Source organism: Tubulanus polymorphus, chromosome 9 (assembly GCF_964204645.1).
Source record: "Tubulanus polymorphus chromosome 9, tnTubPoly1.2, whole genome shotgun sequence".
NCBI classification, from domain to species: domain Eukaryota; kingdom Metazoa; phylum Nemertea; class Palaeonemertea; order Tubulaniformes; family Tubulanidae; genus Tubulanus; species Tubulanus polymorphus.
The window spans coordinates 6,138,437-6,160,021 of NC_134033.1; the positions used below are offsets into that span (position 1 = coordinate 6,138,437).

The 21,585-nt window shown below is 39.1% G+C and overlaps 1 protein-coding gene and 1 pseudogene across 1 annotated transcript; one reads left to right on the plus strand and one right to left on the minus strand.

Moving 5' to 3' along the window:
* The first annotated feature begins 170 nt into the window (after positions 1-170).
* Positions 171-9,819, plus strand: LOC141911193 (integral membrane protein GPR180-like). Its single transcript, XM_074802173.1, has 9 exons — positions 171-413; positions 646-804; positions 3,254-3,475; positions 5,164-5,344; positions 5,934-5,983; positions 6,433-6,584; positions 6,988-7,179; positions 8,760-8,837; positions 9,291-9,819. The coding sequence occupies exons 1-9, from the start codon at positions 269-271 to the stop codon at positions 9,444-9,446; spliced, it is 1,335 nt and encodes a 444-aa protein (XP_074658274.1). The 5' UTR covers positions 171-268; the 3' UTR covers positions 9,447-9,819.
* An 8,839-nt stretch (positions 9,820-18,658) lies between these two features.
* On the minus strand, positions 18,659-19,330 carry LOC141910504 (uncharacterized; annotated as a pseudogene).
* Positions 19,331-21,585: the final 2,255 nt, after the last annotated feature.

The window sequence follows — 21,585 nt, forward strand, 5'->3', positions numbered from 1 at the left end:
CAAAAGTAATAAGTACGAAAGATAAGTTAAAATGTCCTAAATCTGCATTTATACAACAATGACAAACTTCAGTTAAAACATTCTGTTTTCGACCGTTTCTGTCGATATTTAATAGAGCCGCCATTCAGTTTTACGGCATCGGAGATCGGCTCGGACGATGCCACCGTGGATCTCCCCGATAACGATCAAAATTATCTCCTGGAAGTGAAAACAATCGAATATCTCGTCGAAGACTGCGGATCTAAGATTATAGCGGCAATCGGCGAAAATGACTCGTTTCGCGGGGTTTTCGGCGCTGATTATAGGAGCTGTCATCGTCGGTAGAGTGCGGGCTAAAACCGAGCTGGGCCTGATCAACTCGGCGGAGGCGAAACGAAACACCGGTCAGATCATCGGTGATTTTCTTTACTACGGTAAATTGCGCGGTGCGAAGAACATTCCGAAGATCGGACTATTCAATTTGGTTTTAGATTAGTTCCGATCATTCATTATGACGACGAATTAATTTTGCACAAATTTATGTTAAATGTTCGCTTCCTTTGATTAGCCTTTTTTCAACTAAAAAGAGACGCCAAAAACCTTTCTGCCAACAACAGACTGATAATGAAATAGATTGATGAATTTTGTGTTTTTATTTCTGTTCAGGAGAGCCGGGCTACGTGTTTTATCAGTTGTCGTCATTGAAAGAGGAGTCAAAGCCGACGTTTGATTTATATTTGATGGAAGATTGGAAATCACGCTACAGCGAAATTGAATCCGCGAGATCGAATTGTCAACAAGTGTTGGACAAAGCTCGCGTTTCATGTGAGTGTAATATTATGACATGTATGTCCCTAATGTATATTTCAACCTGACTTGAGAGCATTCCGGGTGGCCTAGCTCGCTCATTTTTGGTAGTACATACCTGATAAAGGTCTTAATAGCTGTATTGAAGGATATTAAAAAAGTCTTCACTGAAAGGGGTTAAATGAAGAAAAGTGACTCCATGATTTGAAAGTTAAACAATATGTTTCCATGCCTACATACCAAACTTCAGTTGGTAGGCATGGAGACATATTGTTAAACTTCAAAATAATGGAGTCTCTTTTCTCTCATGAACCCTTTTCAATAAAGACTTTTTGGATATCCTTCAATACAGTTTAAAGTGGATTAAAAAACGATGTTTAAGGTTGAGTGCCAATGTATTCTGGTCCTAAAAGACTTCTATCATGTACCGGTATATACTACCAAAACTGACTAAGCTGGGCCACCCGGAATGCTCTCAAGTCAAGTTGAAATAGACATTAGGCATAGTACCAACTGTTCCCTCGCTGACAACACATCCTCCCTCAACAGGAATTCAAAACAGATGACATCATGAGAGACTTTGTTGCAATACAAGCCGCTGCCCTAGATAGAAGACACGTCCTTCCTCATTGCGATTCAGACCTGACGACATGATAAGACTCATATCACAGTACAAACCCTTGTCCTAGTAGACCAGTGCTTCATCTAGCCAAAAATAGAGGGGCAGTGCGCCCCGCCCCCGAAAATAGCCGCCCTTGTGCCCTTCAGATGTGTCCCATGCTCACCCGTAGGTCCGCCCTCCTGCCCTCGTCAGTCACGAGTAATGAGTCAGGGCTTTCAAAATAAGCCATCACATCCGACTGTTAGTAAGAATCCTGCTACGGCTAGGAAATATCTTGTCTGATATCAATGATAGTAGTTAAGCTCATGTGATCAGGTGTTATATTTGAATGTACTGCAGTCAGTGTGAATCTGTGAAAACGTGCCTCAGACGAGTGGCCTAGTTTAAGTTTCCTGGAAATTGGCTGCCTTTCCAACTACTGCCAATCATTCTAGCGACTGCGGTTGTAAAGCCTAAAGCCGTGGGTTGGGTGAACTCACAGAGACACTCACAGAGATAATTAGTTTGAGTAGCCTGATAGAATTAATGTGTCCTTAAGCTGGCTGCTTACCAATTATCAACAGTTACTTGCCAATCACTAACACTATAGATTTAAATCAATTTGATATTTCTAAGATTAAAAATATGCAATTTCATGTATACACTATTGCTGGCTTTTTTCGCTGTAACATTTGCTTTTTAAGATTGCTTTTTTCTGCTAATTTTTTGTCTGTAACTGGTTTTTCAAATCATTTTGAAAGCCATGAGTCTATCATATTATTGATTAACTTTTGTTCGTTGACAGGCATAGGTGTAAGGATGTACTGTGGTTAAGTGTGTCACTCATGGTAAAATCAGAGTTAAACATAGTTTCTTGTCCTCAATCAATTGTTGTAGGGGGTACCTCGATTCTATGCAATAGGGAACATTGCAAGTTGCCCCTAAAACAGACGTGAGTGCGTTATTATGTGCCCTTGCTCCAATGGATGGAATCACGCGCTAAAATGCCCTTATTTGAAATCAGCACCCTGGCCCTGTCAGAATCAAGATGGCCGACTGGCAGCCATTGTTGTTCGCCAAAATCAGCACTTTTTACACATTTTCGAAGTTTACGAGGGAAATTTTGAAGACGCTTTGATCAATTACCTTGATCTTTCGGATATATATGAATTCCCCCAGGGCCCATCAGCATAACAAAAATTGGGTCGATCTGACTCAAGATGGCCATCCGTCCGATGACCTTTTTAGTGCCCAAAAATGTTAATTTTGGCCCAAATTCTGAGTCCTGTAGCTTCCTACTGGTTTGCCATTTCTCATTGCAACTTGTGATGGGTATTCTTTGTAAAGGGATGTTTTATACCTGAGACAGGTATTTTTGATCAGCCAATTATCACGCAATTGGCGGCCATCTTGGTGTCACCACTACTCATTCGTAAGTGGGAAAAGTGTTTCCACATTATATTGATACCTAAGCGTATTTTGCTACCACAATCATTTAGAAAGTTGTAGCTCATAACGTGTTCTATGATTGTGGTGAGTTTCAAGGTAATTGGATTTCGTATATGGCCACGAGGGGGCGTTGAATAATACAATATCTATGAGACCGACGCAGTACAAACCCTTGTCCTAGTAGACACATCCTCCATCAGCAGGGATTCAAACTAATGACATCATGAGACTAGGTAATAGTATAAACCCTTACCCTTATAGATACATCCTCCCTCGGCAGGCACGTCATGAAACTAGGGTCAATTTGATAATATTAAAGGAAAATATGTGGGGAGAGCGACAGTATTATGATGGGATCAGGAATGTTTCATGAATTTTGAATGGTTGTCTTGAGAACATTATTTCTGTGATTTTCAGTCCAAGTGACCGCGCTGAGTGGTAATCACACAGTACCGTACCTGAACAAACCTCGTCGATGGGTTCTCGTTTACACCGATAAGTATACGTGCTCCTCCTCGGACACTGATAAAACGACTAACAATGACCACATCAACACTCCTGATATTCAATATAGAATACAATTCATGAATCCGGATTCGCTGGATAATCCTACAGAGCATTTCAGCGGTGAAGAAGCAGGTACGATGCTTGATACATATTAGGAACCCCTTCATAACCACATTGGATTAAAATCTAAATATAGTGGAACATCCATTATACACCATCACACTGTGGGGATGGGCACAATAAAGCAGTACATAAGTCATACACTGCACTGTGGGGTATGGATAGAATAGAAGTTGCACTGTGGGGTATGTGTGATCAGTAGTCCGTTATGTACAACACTGGGTGTAAAATGTCAGTAGGTCCGTTATACACGGCACTGGGTATATGTAACAGTAGGTCTGTTATACACTGCACTGTGGGGTATGTGTAACATGGCAGTAGGTCTGTTATGCACGACACTGGGTATGTGTAACAGTAGGTCTGTTATACACTGCACTGTGGGGTATGTGTAACATGGCAGTAGGTCTGTTATGCACGACACTGGGTATGTGTAACAGTAGGTCTGTTATACACTGCACTGTGGGGTATGTGTAACATGGCAGTAGGTCTGTTATACACTGCATTGTGGGTTATGTGTAATATAGGCCTACATGTAGCAGTAAGTCTATTATGCACGATACTGGGTATGTGTAACATGGCAGTAGGTCTGTTGTTCACGGCACTGGGTATGTGTAACATGGCAGTAGGTCTGTTGTTCACGGCACTGGGTATGTGTAACAGTAGGTCTGTTATACAATGCATTGTGGGGTATGTGTAATATAGCAGTAGGTCCGTTATACACGGCACATGTTTTACAGTAGGTCTGTTATCAGGGATGAAAATCTTCCGACCATAGACGGATTTCCGACCTTTTCTAACATTTTCTTAATTCCTGAGAACAGTGTAAATCACCTTTAATCGCTTTTAACCGCCTCAATCGCGGGCGTCACATCGGAGCGCTCCATAGTTAGGAGTGCTCCTTAAGACGGTTTTCGGCAGTTGTTAGCACAACTGTGGAGTCGGAGAAACCAATATGGCGTCTCATTCAAAAAGCGGCTCTAATTCAGGCCCAAACTATTAACATTTTGACCAAAAGGAAGTAAGTTTTTTGGCTAAAAGTTACTGATTTTTGTTCCCCAAAAAAATTCTTTTTTTTGAAAATATTTTCCGACTTTTTCAATATGGGCCGTTTTCATCCCTGTGTTATACACTGTACTGTGGTGTATGTATAATATAGCAGTAGTTTGTTATGCACAGCACTGGGTGTAACATAGCAGTAGGTCTGTTGTACACGGCACTGGGTATGAGTGATTTAGCGGTAGGTCTGTTGTACACGGCACTGGGTATGAGTGATATAGCAGTAGGTCTGTTGTACACGGCGCTGGGTAGATGCAATAGGCCTATAGCAGTAGTCTAGGCGCGCTATTCTCACCACTGTTGGGTATGCAGCGCTGTTGGGTAGATGTAATGTAGCTGTTGGTCTGTTATACACTGCACTGCAGGGTAGAGGCAATACGCCTATATAAAGTAGACCATTGTATATGCCAGCTATTCACTATAGGGTTGATGTCAGTATAGCGGTAGGATGTCTGTTATACGCCGTACTGGAAGTAGATTCAATAAAGGATAGATCTGTTAAACACACTATTTTTCCAAAAATATCTAATTGCCTCTAATATAGGGTTTGAAACTGTCAGCAGTGTAGGGTGGATAAAGGATTGTGTATGCACTTCATGAATATGAGTGATAAACCTAATGTGAATTGATTTGTTGATTTGCAGGGTTGATATCATTTTATCAGTTGGTTGTATTGGCTTGTTTCGTGGTAGCGTGCATTTTTGCGCCACAGCTCGTTCAAACCCTGTCAAAACGCGGACCGATGCACCTGGTACTGTACCTGTTGACAGGTGCTACCGTGTGTCAGGCTTTAGATGCATTTTTCATGCTGTTTCATTTATACAGGTAGGATTTATTCTTTAACAAACATAACCACTTGCATTCACCGGGCCGATGGATTTTCCTGGGTGCCCCGAGGATTTATCAAGGGGTTCGAATTCCTCTTTAAAAATGGCCAAAATAGATTTCAATTTCAAATTTTAAACAACCTAGACCACATAGTCACTATGATACGTGCACTACCGGTATAGTTGTTTCAGCATAATTTATGAAGTAAATCAATTTTTCTCAAGTGAAAAGAGGCGCTGTGGCCCAGTTGGTTTGCTTCCCACAATCCCTCTTTGGAAGGCCTATGACTTAATGTGATAATGATTTTCTATTGCAGTTGACCCAAAAATACAATTCAAAGTCTTCTTATTTTCATCGGATAACCTAATGTATTTCACACGAGTGGAAATAACCCACATTGATACCATGCATTGAAATACAATATTTTTATTGGTTCGCACATGCTCTTAGCTTTTCGGGGCTTCTAAGTTTCAGTCATAATCAAACATCGCATTCATAAATTACAAAACGTGTCTTATCAACCAGTTTTCCTAATGCCGGATAAAGGCCTATATTTTTGGAAAAACATTTTGTTAACATTTTGCAGATACTCAAGTGATGGGTTAGGATCAGCTTTCTTAGAGACATTAGCGGAACGTAAGTACCTCGTAAATTCAGGATTAAGATTGAAATGATTGAAATGTAGAACTCGGTCTAGAGTCAAATCAAACGCATTTCAACCGTGGGACTGGACCCAGAGTCGAATTTAACGAAACAAGTGCTGATCTGGGTCCTGAGTCAGAGTAAACCCACACAACTATAGAGCTGATCCAGTGTCAAATCAAACACATTTCAACTGTTGAACTGGGTCCACAGTCGAATTAAAAACCCATACAACTGGAGCCAGAGTCAAATTAAACCCACACAACTATACAATTGAAAATTGAAAACGTCTCCTCACATGGGTGGTACAGAAACTGATATTTTGAGCAGTAACTGTTGTTTCTGTTATTTCTTTTGATGCCCAAGATACTCAGAATTATGCAATGATAAAGTATGGTGTCCTGAAGTTTTTTTCATATTCATTTGTGTACGTTTTACTCCAGTTTTAGATCTGATAGCACAGTTTCTCATGTTACACATGTTACTCAGCATGTCGCTGGGGTGGACGTTAGCCGGGTCTCACAAATCATCGCGACTCGACACTCTGCGAACAAAACCAGCCGCGCAAATAGTCAGCTGTTTGGGCATTTTACAGGTTCGTCTAGGTTTTCTCGACCTATTTAGGGTTTGGTAATTTCTGTTCTGATAGAGGTACTCCTGGTGCTGTGAGATGTGTCTTAATTGGTATTACCACCAGGATGAAATACACAAACCCTGGATTGATGAGAGACCAGTACGTGAAAGACTGACTGCTACCATCAGGATTCAAATGCATGAACCCTGGATTGATGAGAGACCACTACACGAAAGAATGACAGACTGCTACCTTCAGTATCAGACACATGAATCCTAATTGACAAAACCATTGTACCAGATCCCCACCACAAGATGTCTCATTGTCCCAGGTCAACCTACATTTCAGCTAGTAATTCTAACAACGTTGGGTATTTTTCAGTGATGATGTCTTTGATTATTTCACATTTCGTTTCGGATTTCAGGCAATTCTGTTCATTTGGGAACAATTCCAAGGCATCGATCACAAACTGTATCACCCGCCCGATACTATAGCTGGATTAACGTTACTCACGTTACGGGTTCTATTGGCTGCTGTATTCGCCGGTAATCTATTATTTACGGTTTCAACCGAACGCAGCGCTTTGAAACGAGATTTTTACACCAGTTTCGCCAAGGTACGTGGCACTGAATTTCAATGACCTCGATAGGAAGGTATTGATTGCATCCTCACTCAGTATAGTAAATGATAATAAGAAATAGTGATAGGTCGTTAAAAGCGAGTCTCCAATGTGCCGGGATGAGAATTCCCCGCAGATCCGCGGTTTCCCGCGGATTTCAGTATTGAAAAATATCAATTTTCCAAATAGTCCAAAAATGATGTAAAAGTATGGGGGGGTGATGATCTCACTCAATTGGTCCGGGCGCGATCGGTAATCAGGTGAACCGTAAAAGCGTTCAGTGCCTGTTTTACTTATCGTCACGTAAAAGTATCGCATTTCAATGCATATTCATTGCAACACAGTGATTTTGTATGTACATTTGTACTACGATGAGTGTATGTATTTTATCGATCGGTTGCAGACACGCACGCACAGCAACAGTAGTAACGTATATAGGTCTACTTACTGTTGCTGCGTATGAGTGGCGAACACCTTCGGATATTATACACTACTGGGTGATGATTTTTAGTGAGCATTCATCGGCGCATTTTTACTGCAATAATTCAGGGCTCGACGTGTAATGCATGAGATGCTGAATGTCATCAAATGAGGATGTACCACATTGGAACTAGCCATTACCTTCCAACATATAATAGTCGTTCATGGGTTCAAGATCGCTCTAAGTGCTCGGAAAACGTATTTAATTTCTAAAATTTAATCAGATATGACTAGAGTTTACCTTCAATCGGCGCAGTAGTCGGCAAGGTAAACATGACTACTACTAAGCCGAATTTTTTTAACAGTATCAGTAGAGTTTCCCACTGAGATAATATGCCCCTTAGAGATATATACCGCATACTGATGTATGAACTATGCCTAAAAATCAGGTCATATATAAGATAAACGGGGAGCTAAAACATGAAGCTAAAAGTTTGCGCTGCCTTGAATCCAGCGTGTAGCCCTATTATGTCATCATCAACGCTATCTGTACTTTTCAATCATTTATATTTCGATAATCCATCACTCATTACAGCTAAAATTTCTCAAGAATGGTGTACATGTATTTATGTAACGTTATCTATCGTTAAAAACAAAAGCTACTTTAGGCTACACTTGATCTTTAACCCTTTCAGTGCTGACTAATTAATACCCTATAGTGCTAGAGAAAATTTGAAAATTCTAAAAAATTCCACCCTAGTGTGTTGAACAATGGGAAAACCACTATAGTGCGTCTATACCGCAGTGCGGTGTATCGTTAGTTACTAGTATTTCACTATGTTTGACACTTGCTGCCATTTTTCAATAGAGATAATTACAAATTACGAATTACATCAATACACCGCAGTGCGGTGTACTAGCAAAATCCATCACTGATTTATACACCGCACTGCGGTGTAGACGCACTGAAAGGGTTAAGAACAAAATAGAATTCATGAATAAGCAATTGTAAAAAAAAACTCTCTTTTAAGCTTTGATATAAAAAGATAGCAAGTGAGGATTTTATAGATTCAAACAGAGGCAGAGTTTTAGGCCAATGCCATCAGGTTCGCATTTTGTCTCTGAATTAATGGATGAAATTTGTGTTTAATTTTCAGAATTGTTTACTATGGTTTAATAGTTATCCAGTTTTACTGCTGTTTTCATTCCTGCTCTCAGATTATTATAGTTATAAAGTAAGTTACATAATTTAATGGATTAACATTAATGAGAAAACTCTCCAGTGTTGAGGATAGATGATTAACGATATTGAAAATCAGGGAACACTGTAGCGTTAGGACTATTGTAAATATTTCACTGTGTTGGGAATAAGGGGACTCGATAATGTTGGGACTGCTGAAAATATTTCACAGAGTTGAAAATCAGGGAAATCGGTAGCATAAGAACTGTTGTAAATATTTCACTGAATTGACATTATTGTCTAGATGAATGGGATTTTTCGCTGAGGCAGAGGTGGTCCTCGGCAATTGTCCATATACCTGTAGTTTCTTAACATGCCATCAGATTTCAATCCCGACTAGGGAAGCAAGACATCAAGTTTTTGTTTAAGTTATTTCTTTTTTAAAGCAATCTAAATCAAAACCCCAATCTTACCAAATTATCAATTGATTTTCCGTTCTTCGTTTCAGTTTCTAACAATTGCCGTTGTGTTCTGTCAATCAGTCGCTGTGTCGCTGTTATACAAACTGTTCCTATCTCGCAGTCTCTACTGGGAGGTGTCCGCTCTTTCCAGTTCACTGCCGATAAAACTCGATAAAAGTTTCTCGATCAAGATCTACTCATGATCAAGAGCGCGTGGGTGGAATGAAGAAGAAAGATATGGCTTCCGAAAAGGCAGACGTGGTCGTCGGTGGAGTGACATTCCAAGGCTTGGGCGATGTGGCACGTGGGTTTCACTCGAGCGTGTAGGTTCTGTTGAAATTTTCATCCAGTTATCCTTTAAAAAAATCGCCTGATTGATTTTTGTGAACTGTCAATCAAAAACAGTTTAGCCAGATTAACCCTAGTCTGTGAGTCTGTCACATCAAAGAATGTGGTCAAAGTTAGTTTTTTATAGACAAACGACTTGTCTAATTCAGTTTAAGAATGAAATCCAAAACCAAAGAAAAACTGTAAGAGGATTTTAACATTTCAATACAATTGCCTTAACTCCATTGAGCTACATTCAAAAACTTTTGAAAAAGAGTACTTTTCAAAAATGGCTTTTGAATTGAAATGTCAAAATCCTGTTTCCGTTTTTGTTTGAATGCAGTGTATATTCTTTGAATATACCGTATTTTCCGGCCAATAAGCCGAGGGCAGTTTTTTAGCCTAAAATACATGGATTTCATAAAGCTTCGCCCAATAAGCCGAGGCCCTTCATCAGAGATTTTAATTCACTGATTTGTCAATTAGTTCGTCTTAATTGGCGATTTAAGAGGCTGACAGTAGCGCCCGCCGATGTGTGAGAGTGCTGTGTATACTATCATCGCCGAGTGACTGTGCTATATATAGACTCACTCAGCTGATTACTATACACACAGCCATACACGCAGTACGCGGCTCACTGCTGATTTGCATATATACTAATGTATGAACTGACACGTGGTAGTACGATGAACTCGCGCGTTATATAAATGTATACCATTGCCGCTGTGCGGTGATGGAACAATCAAAGTAAAAATAAAATAGTTCAAAATAGATTATAATTGGTAGTAAATAATGACCTCAAATAAATATCGACCACTTTTCTTGATTTTGACGATCATTGAGAGCATTAGAGTGGCATAGATCAGGAAGTGATTTTTTATGTCAGATCGTATCCGCCCAATAAGTCGATCACGATATTTTGGGTAAAAATCTGAGGCTAGAAAATCGGCTTATTGGCCGGAAAATACGGTAGGAAATATTTCGATCAATTGTATCATGTTTGATAGTGATGTAATAAAGCTGGCTGAATGATGTGGAATAGCGGGTACCGGTATAAAGTTTATCTAGTACGTAGATGTACCATGACAAAATGAATGCAGCTGCAACCAGGACTGGAACAAATCCCTTCAGATAATCACCATTATGGTGTGAAGTGTGGATATACAGTTAAAATTACTTATGTCTTGTGTTTGAAGTTCATTTTCAATTGAAGCATGGATGATTAATAATTATAAGAATGGCTTCAAAGCATCACATGTCTTAAGTGGGATGCAGGTTAGGCCTACGGGCTGTAGATCATTACCTGGATAAGTCACAGGCTACTTTGGTTTTCATGAGTAATTTTATGCAGCAGAATATTAGATTAGGGTTAAAGCAGTTTCCAGAAATCTATTATTGTCAGAATGTCATTTTATCGTCGAATACCCTATAGTAGAAATAAGTGTTTTTAATCAAAGTGCCCTTAACTACATATGCTATATTCAGTACTGTAATCCTACCTTGCTACAAGTAGAATCATTGATTTCCAAGGTAGTGAGGGATAATAGGTTGTTCGTGAACCATTATTATTTTCATGAATTTCGTGTGATCTAGTGAAATCAAGGAAAGACTTTGCCGGAAAACATGAATTTGACAAAAATTGGGGTGATTTTGTGAATCTCTAGATAAATTGCTTCTGTGAATAGTGATTTTCGAGGTTCATTTAGTCAGAATTGAATGGTTTATTTGCACGGTAAGTGAGGCGACGTAGTAGGCATTCATTTGCCTGTCTGCGATCATTTTGAGTGCCACAGTTTGGTTGTTACAACAACTACATTGTTTCGTAAAAAACAACTAACAATTTTCATGAAATAATGCTTGAATTGTGGATAATCATAAGTATGACTGCAAAATGTGATTTCATTTTCTTGCATGAAAATGTGAATTCACGCACCTATTGTCTCGCCTGAGGTATCCTTTTGCAAAGTAGTCGATGATCTATTGCGCACTAGCCTAATTAGCCACAGTGGCATTGAAGGTTCCCGCAAACTGACAATTTTTTAATGATGGTACACTGAATCTCTCGTGCTGTGAAAACCAGGGTCTTATACTTTAGAAGATATAGTGCAATGTATTTTTATGTGCTTCCAGATTTTATCGCAATCATGAAATGTTTTATGTATGAACTACATGTGAGAGAAAAACAGATGGTTGAGTTTTTGCGAACAGGTGTTTATGAGCTTGCCTTTAAAATGTTTTGTAATCACCCTCCAATATCACCTATTGTGGTAGAGTCTAGTCACTGTCACCGCAAGAGCGAGGTTCTCCCGTCTAATCTAGCCTTCCAACTAGTATGACAGGGATGGGAATTTGTAATGCAGTCATAGCCAAGTCTAAATACAGTCAACCTTGCTAAGTTATTATCAGGGGGTTCGAATTAACTCCCCATAATTTAGTTCCACTCACTTATAATTCAAAAGGAAATATCAAGCATGAAAGTTACACTTACAACTATTACAACATAATACATGTATATTGTGGTAAACGTATTATTCGTATTAGATGTATTCCACGATATATGTAACAAAAAACAACTAGGCCTATAGACTCTAGAACATATAAGTTTATATCTTAATTAAATTTTAATATTATCATTATAGTTGAATGCCTGATAATTTGCTATTTCAAAGTTGGGACCTCATTGCAACAAACTTCAGGGGACTGGAAAATCTGTTTGTAACAACTGATAGTTAGTTATATCAAGTGTGAAATCATTGAAATTAACTGACTTGGTACTTAGTTCTTGGTTTGTATTTACCGATCAAACAAGGTTGTTATAACTAGGTTGCCCTGCAATCTGTAGTTTCTATTGTAAACAATTTTGCAATTGGACTAACAAATGTTCTCTAAACCCACTTGTAGCTAAACTACAAAAACCTGGCCATCCTTTCCTGGGAAAGTCCCTAAAGGCTATGTATTCCTTTCTAAAAATATTACTTTTTACAACATGCCCAATTTGAAAGTCTCTTAGTATCTATCATGAATCCAACTGCAGTAACCGTTGCTATCCATCGTTGCCAAAAGTTGCTCATGAGTTAGATACACTCTTATCTCCTTCTTGGAATGAGATCCACTTCACCTACATGATCCGGTGCAAACTGACCCCCCATCTGACCAAACAAAAAGTGATTTGGTGTCAATTGAAAATTATCATCTGGGTAAGCGAACTGGTATGTTAGTGGTCTGGAGAAGATAAGTGCTTCAGCTCAAGTGAGTCTCATCAATAATGCTACTTCGTATACATCTGCATTTCCCAGTATGTAATATCACATGTTATGCTTACTTGATGGACTCTTTCAAAATATGGTGCAAGTGTATGATTGAAGAACCATTTAGCAACTTGATCCACCATACTGTCTTTTCATTATGTAAGCTTCACCAATTCTTGAAGTTTGTTTTAATTGACTCTAATGCAATTTGTACTCGTCTGAATTCATCTCTAACCATTGGGTAGAATGTATCCTTGTCCTAACCAAATGCAATTTCTAAGTGAACTGCTCTGTTTGATAAACATGTGAAAAGACACAAGTTTACACAGTGATTCCTTGGTAAAATGATTGAATTGGTTACATCTTGTGGTAAGAATTCTGCATATCTTAACCTTTGGTCTCACCTTATCAAACCTTCAGCAGGTTCTTCTACACGGTTTCAGGATTAATTATTTGTAATTGTTAGAACAATGAATTCTTTTTATGATTGGATAGCCCTAATCGCTAACAAGAAGAAACAGAACGTATACAGCCCGCACAGTGCCGTGAAAGTGCACTTCCACACCTCATTTATCCATATTATATAGAAGTACGAGTAAATGATTATAAGCTTACCTTTATATGATCTTAATTTTGAATAGCTGAGCTGTTCTGCTTTTCCGACTGTATTTTTTGTTGGCAAATTTAAAGAGGTTTGTATTGCACCTTTTTTGAACATGAATCGTGCTGGGGTAGAATGCATCCTTGTCGTAAGCAAATGAAATTTCTAAGTGAACTGCTCATTTTTGATATACATGTGAAAAGACACCAGTTTACTCAGTGATACATGTACTTGGTAAAATGATTGGAATGGCCGCATTGTAAGGTAAGAATTCTGCATGTCTTAACCTGTAGAGTGAGCTGTTCCACTTTACCAATTGTATGGTTTTTGTTGGCATATGAAAAAATGGTAGATATTGAACCTTTTTTGGTGAAGAATCTTGCTAGGAAATAGCCAATTGACAAGGCAACTGATGATGGTATAACAAAATAATCTTCTGTGAAGTGTGTACCACATAATGTAGGGTGAACTGTCGGTCAAAAATCCTTTCTTCCGCACGCATTTATCCATTGCTAGCATATTTTTTTATTTGACTTAATGGGAACTTATGGAAACTGTGTTCTACTCCTGACTTTTAAAGGTGACATTTGGGAACAAATAGATGACTGGCCCTTGAAGTTGCTGTTAAATTGGGGGATTTTAATATTGTTATGGTGAACAATCGGGAACAATCTGAATAAGCTTGTCGGAACCATCGGGCCAGCTTATAAATTCTTTTGGCCCTTCAGCCAATATCGAAATAGTGAAGTTTTAACCACCAATTTGAAACCAAGAATGAATCCATTTCTTGAAAAATCGGCACTATAATCAATTTTCTAATGTAAGTAAACCGCTGATGATATAAAATCGCAGATGTAATTAGAGGTCATAGGATCGATTAACATTGTGAATTGCGTCTCTCTGGAAAGAAGTTCTTTCTTCATTTCTTAAGCAATGTGACTTGTCACAACTTAGCTGGCAAGCCACCAGTCTTCATTCTTTACGATAAATCTCCGGTCACTCCACCATGTACAATTCTTACCCCTCAATGCTAAATCAGCAGCATTAGCTTTTGTAGGTACATGTCTCTGAACATATCAAAATTCTGCGGTGACCGTTTAAAGACATCTAAGGCATAATCTTTTTTCCATCGCATCTTCTTGAAATCATCTCAGTGCCGTGTTGAAAGATTTGTCCCACAGACGCAGCATCCTTTTCTTGGCCACTGTTACCAGCAAAAACATTGTTCGCCATATCCTATTGACATATAAGTTACACTGATATTTGCTAGTTATACCTTCGACAGTTTTGTGTGTGATGGTCTGAAAGTCAGCCGCTTGGTTGATCCACTTTCGCCTTTCATCAGACTTTGTTACTCCTATGCCATGAGGAACGGCAACAAAAAGACACGTTTTCCCACTATGAGCTACAGTTTTATTCTACGATACAAAATACATATCCAGTACAAACATATGCAGTTCAGGTGTGGACCTTAACAACAGCAATTCTTGAATACCTAAGAATGGTACCTCAATACCATTTGTTCACGTAATTTCTATTGTAGGCTGTGGTACAGAGAAAGCTAAGATTCTTTGTCAGCTGATTTTATTTAGGTTGACGAGAGAAGTATTATCTAGTAAGTCAGAACTTCTCTAGGTAGCGAATGTTAATTTATATATGTATATATATTGCCAAGTTTTTCTTCCAAACTTTCGTTCCAGTCGTTCTTCCACTGTCTGGTAAGCTGCAGTGGAATGCTTCTCAAACCTTCTTATGCCATTGCATCTGCGGACAAGTGTTGTCAGGTGCGCTGTCAATGGTTGCCATGCAGCCTTCCAATTTGCATACATTTTTCTGTTGCCATTGAATACAGTGATGGAAACTCGCCTTATTGGGACGGATAGACTCCCGCTCACCGCGGAATGCTGGCTTAAAACTTCATCGTTGTCTCCTTCCATAACCTCTTCTTGGCCCAAGGCTACCATCCTCGGCAGATCATTTTCTTTCTGACGGAGATAGCGTGTGACAAATCTATAATTTCATCTGCATGAATTGATCAACTTCCTTCGAAATCTTTGTGACGTCTGCTGGTGTTTTTCACTTAGTTCTACCATGACCACCATTACATTTTCGCTGTTCTCGTCGTATTTGTGTAAGAAATCCCATACCCTGGTTCGCCCTCATGTTTTTATGGAAAGCCTCTTTCATGTTATGCAGGTTTCGTTCAATGTTCTATTGCTTCCACATACTTCTTCGATACCTTTTCCATCGGCAAATTGTCCCAGTATTCATGTTATCGTGCTTCCAGTTCCTTAACCGTGATATCTTTATCAACCGATTACAAATCTCATTCAAGGTGCACAATTGCATGCAGACTGGGACATGGCCTATGCCGTGGCAGTCCCGTGCCATCAGGTTCGAATCCCTGTCGGGAGAGGATGCCGTTCCTTATACGTATATAGTCCCGAGAAATATTGATTTGATTTGTTTGATACGTACATAAATGTAAAATATAATGCAGGTCTGATAGCCCATGAATAATTTGCACATTTTCTTTCATATTGCAATGAACTGGTCCTAAAAGAAGAATCCAAACTTGTTTTCAGGGGTTAAAACACGAACTTTACATCAAATATTAAGATAAAGGCTGGTTTCCACGAGCGGTTTCCAGCTAGCTTTTTCCTGGGGCTTTTTCCAGCTACGTGAAAACGACTTCAGCGGCACGCATTTTCACGTAGCTGTTTCCAGCCAGCTTTTTCCTGCAGCTTTTTCCAGCTACGTGAAAACGCCCCGAGCAACAACACGAATGTGCATGTTCGCCCGGACAACCGAATTTCAATACCAGCGGCATGCGTTTTTACGAGCGGTTTGCAGACACTGAACAAAAAAAGCTATTGCATGCAATAGCTGGAAATTACTGCTGGTAGCTGGAAACGGCTGCCGCATTTTGACCGTTTTCACAAGCGTTTTTGGTGGCAGAGCTGGAAATCGCTGCAGCATGCATTTTTACGAGCAGTTTCCAGCCAGCAATTTCCAGCTGAGAAATTTTGTTGTAGCTTTTTCCAGTTGCCGCGTTTTCCAGCTCGAGGCCAATTTTTCGGTGTTTAAGGCTGGTTTTCACGAGCGGTTACCAGCTAGCTTTTTCCAGCTGCCGCAGGAAACCGCTCGTGAAAACACTGAATAATTGGCCCCGAGCGGAAAAATATCGCGCCTGTAACATTCTATTTACAATAGCCGCAAGAGATCATCTTTCAACAATCATTGAATAATATGGAGTAGTTTTGCACAATACATATGTATTATCAACAACAAACATTGCAACAAATTATGCATCACATTTGCATTCGTATTTTACTAAATTGACCAACACTACGGACGAAGAACTGCGACTGAGATTAAATCGCCGGGGAATTTGGATGGAAAATTAAGACCATTGAACATCATACGAATCACAGGGGCGGATTTAGACCGTGTCGCCTGACACAGTCGAAATTCCTTAGTGCCTGTTTACTTTTTCTCTCTGTATCATAATTTGCCATTGTTACCACCCGAGATACACAGTAGATATTTATACATACATATAGTAGGGTGGGGGAAAGTGGGACAGCTAACTAGATATTCAAATATGGTGGCAACACCGCATGAGATATTATGGCGAGTTTTGCTGAGGACGATGCTATATCATATTCTTAAACTTTGAAATGCAACAAGGTCACACATCTAGTATACCCTAGCAACCAGGTCCCCCTGGAGTAGAGTACCCAGATTGTCCCACTTTACCCCACTTGGGGGGAAAGTGGGACAGGTCTATAAATTCAAAAACAACTATAAAATGTTGGTTAAACTGCTTTTATTTTGACAGAAAACAATAATTGACTTGATAAAATCATACCAATCTTTATTTTTAAGAGGTGTCCCACATTACCCCATCTTGTCCCACATTACCCCAAGACTAATAATTTTATGATTTTAGGTTTGTAAAGAGAATTCCATATTACATAATCATAATAGTGCCTTTTAATTGTAAGATTACACATTTATAACTACCCAGCACACTCTTCACAGATGAAATCATACATAGATTTACCAAAAACCCCTGCACACATTTCAAGGAACCAAATATCGCAGCTGGGACACTTGATCCACCCCTCTGTGTCGTCGGAGTCATCATCAAAGTAATTTCCTTGACAAGTACCACATATATTTTCTGGTTATCTCTGTCAATGTCATCTGATGTAATCTGCTTTTTCTTCCCCTGAACTCCAGAACCAGAGGCTATTGCACTACCAACCGCTGCTTGTGCCGAAGACTGGCTTTTATTGCTTTTTTTGGCCAACCCACCTTTTTTGGCCATACCCTTTCCTTTCCTTTGCTGTTTATTTCCCGCTTTCTGGAGTTTCCTTTCTTTCCTTTCCTTAGCTTTATTTATTTTCTTTTCTTTCTTTTTCTGTTAATCCCTTAAATTCTGTAGATCTGCTTTATACTTGGGACTAGTTAAGAGTTTTGACCCTGCTTTGAAAGTGTTCCGAGTGGACTTTTCTTTCACAGTCCTTTTTGGTAAGGGTAGTATATCATGGAATGATGTCTCACTAGCTGACTCTGTCAGACTTTAGCCACTGCCTCCACTGAAGCAGTTAGGTCACCAGAAACATTTGGTTCTCCAGTTTGAGCGGTCTCACCATCCTCAGTTTGAATCTCATTTTCTTCACTCACATTTTCATTAGTAGGTTTTGCCAGTGGAATTTCATTCCTGTTAACATCAACATCCATTTGGTTTACTACAACCTCTTGATCTTCCAATACCTCTGTTGGAATAGCTGTAGTTTCTGAAGGCATATATGCATATTTAGGTATTTCATCAATCTTCAAGTACAATCAGGTATAATCCTGTCTTTCGGAATGAGGTGACAGCATTTTCCATCGTTGCAAATTTAATGTATGTGTCCTGGAAGACTTGTGGAAAATTGTTTCGCGTAAACGCTTGACCAGGATTATTTCTAAGATATTTTCTCACATTGTCTCTGAAGTATTCTTTTACTGGTTTATAAAATACGCTAGGCTGGAGAACATGTGAGGTGTGGGGTGGGAAACTGACAAGTTTCGACGTTGTTGGTGCTAGCATAGTCGATTACATCCATTGACATAGTATGCGATTTGTGACCATCTATAATTAAAACAGATTTGCCATCTTTGTCTTTCTTATGTGTATTAAAATGTTCTAACCATTTCAGAAACAGGTCTTTGTTCATATATCCCGTTTCCGACATAAGAACTTATGTGTACGGCGGCAAATTTTCAACAAGATGTGGTGGAAGCCTTTTACCCTTATAAATAACAGTAGGTGGGACAAAGTCCCCAGCTGCATTGCAGCAAATCATTATTGTTATCAGTGTGCCTCTTTCACCTGAAGTTATTTGGTTAGAATCCTTCTTACCCTTCTTACCTACAATTTTTTTACCCCCGGTACAAGACTTAAACCAGACTCGTCTGTGTTATATACCCTACTTGGATTCCCAAAAACCTTAGCTTGAGCATAAACAGTGTCCAGAAGCTTAAAGAACTGTTCTACAAGGGGCTTATTCATATGTATTGCCCTTGCAATTGACAAACCCTGAGGTTTGCGAATAGTTACATCAGGATTTCGTTTCTTGAATCCAGTCCACCAATCATCTGTCGCTTTTTCACCACGAAACATATTTTCGATTCCTAATCTGTTCATGAATTGATCTAGAACATCTTTTTTGGTTATAGGAAAACCGCGCTCCTCAAACTCAAATATGTACTTCACTAAATCATTCTCTTGTTGTATTATCAATAATCCATCTCTTCCAAGTTTTTTAGATCCAGCTACTTTCTTCACATTTCCTGTTGCATGACGCTGCAATGTAGAACGCGGGACCTTGAACATGTCTGCAGCCTCCCTGTATGACATCTGCCCATCTTTACAACTGACAATGGCCATTTTCATATCATCTTCATCCCAGTTAACTTGTTCTTTCTTTCTTGTTCTTTCGTTTATGATTTCTAGGCATCTTTGCTGAAATAAAATACGAATTTTATCAGAAATATGGTAATATGGGACACCTAAAAAATATCCATCAAATAATTTATTTCTATTAATTGCCTATTTCAAAAATATACGATTCATTAACTGATTCATGTTGAAAACTTTGTTTTGCTTTATTATAAACATTGAATGTGGATAAGAAGCATTTCCTGACAAGTTTTTTTTCAATTAAACAATGTACCCCCCATATTTGAGAATTTGGCCCTCACAGGACACCATACATATGCAACCCATGCTGAAGAAGACCCATGCATAGATAATCAGTACTAGAGTGCTGTGGTATACAGTTGACAAATGCATAAAGCACATTTGAAATTTAAAATCATTGTAATGTACGTGTAATATTTTTCTAAAGATGTTATACTTACTATAGGTACAATTTCCAGGGTCCTAAAATGAGGCTCTGTGGTGTAAATCGACTAAAATAATTTTTTTTCGTGTACAGCAAAAAGTTTTCAACTTGTAACACGCCTACGGTGTTGCACAAGTACATTCTGTGTGTTAGTTATACTAACTGCTTCAAGATGTCAGCGCTTGCTAGTCTCAAAGGGAACCTGTCCCACATTCCCCCGTGTCCCACTTTCCTCCACCCTACTATGCCCTTTTTATTGGTCGGCATGGTCACAACATACCCCTGGACGTATCGGCCCCACTCCGCGCGGTTGCGCCACCGCGCGGGATTTACGCGAAGCAACAGAACACAAACATGGCCACTCTCTCAATTTTCAATGATAGAAATCGTGTGTGCATTTCAATTATTTCGGCTGTTAGGGTTTTAAGGCACAATATAAGTTGATGATGTGATATGGCGATGTTAATTAATCATAATTCCGCAGTGAAGCTAGTCACGAACGATGCCGATTGAGTGTACAGCTGCCAAAAACACTGAAATGTGCGTAGTTGCGTAACTATTTGCAGTGAATTGCAGACGAAACATGAAGCCTAAACGGCCGTTTAAAAAAAAATTATACCAATCGCAATTGTAAAGTAAAAATGAGATAGAACCTAAGTTAAAATTCTGGCCATTTCTAAAATGTTATTACTAATTTTAAGTCAGTGCGCAACGTTTAGTTTTCCAACAATAATGAGGGGTGGTAGGTAGTCATGCAATTCAAGTCATCATTTATGTTACTTCCGTGTTGTCGAAAATCTCGCGAGTCCTGGACCAAACCCCATTGAACAATGTGATCTGTGTGATCACACTACACTACCCATTACACACTCCAGTACCCACAGCTTTCATATATCCATCCAAATATTTAGAGTGTCTTTCTTCCTGGATCCGCCCCTGAATCAGGTCGTCATCACACAAATGAAACGATTTTCAATTACGCGAGGTTGACTGTATTTTTGCGGCTTCCTTGGAACCAGAAAGACCATTGTGTCCGTACCGGTTTTCCTGAAGTTATTGGTAAGAAAATGACAATAGACCTATCCAAAATGAACTGATCTTAAGTAAAAATTAGTCAACTGTATCTAATGCTGCTTTATATGTTTTCTATGGAAGTGTACATGTGATGTCATAGTTAGTTGGTTCACCTGTCAGTGTTAGACACTTGCCTTAACCTAATATCAAAAGATAGAATGGTTATTTACAAATTTTGGGACTTTTCATGGCCATCTTCAATGTTGTATCACTTCAATCACTTCGTGACAAAGAAGCACGTGGCTGCGCGACATCTATAGAATATTGTAGCATGTATATATGTTATAATGAATATTTATGGATGTTTGGGATATGATATATAAAACATACATTGAATAAAACTATATTTTTATAAGATATGTTCATAAAACACGATGTTCTGGTGTTTCATTCTTGTGGATATCTCTGTATGATTCTTGCTAGCTTAGCTGGGGGATTCAGGCGAAAGAAATTGGCTCAACTACAGAACAGGTAAAAGTAGATCTGCGCAGAATCTAATCACATCGGACTGGTATTTGAAATTAATCCGCCTGGACTATATTCGACTAATTCTAACCGTCGACCGATTTTACTCGTCGACAATGTCTACAATCCTAAATGTCGACCGATTCTACTCGTCGACAATGTTTGCAACCCTAATTGTTGACCAATTGTACTGGTCGACAATGTGCTATTGTGCTCCTCTTCATGTAAA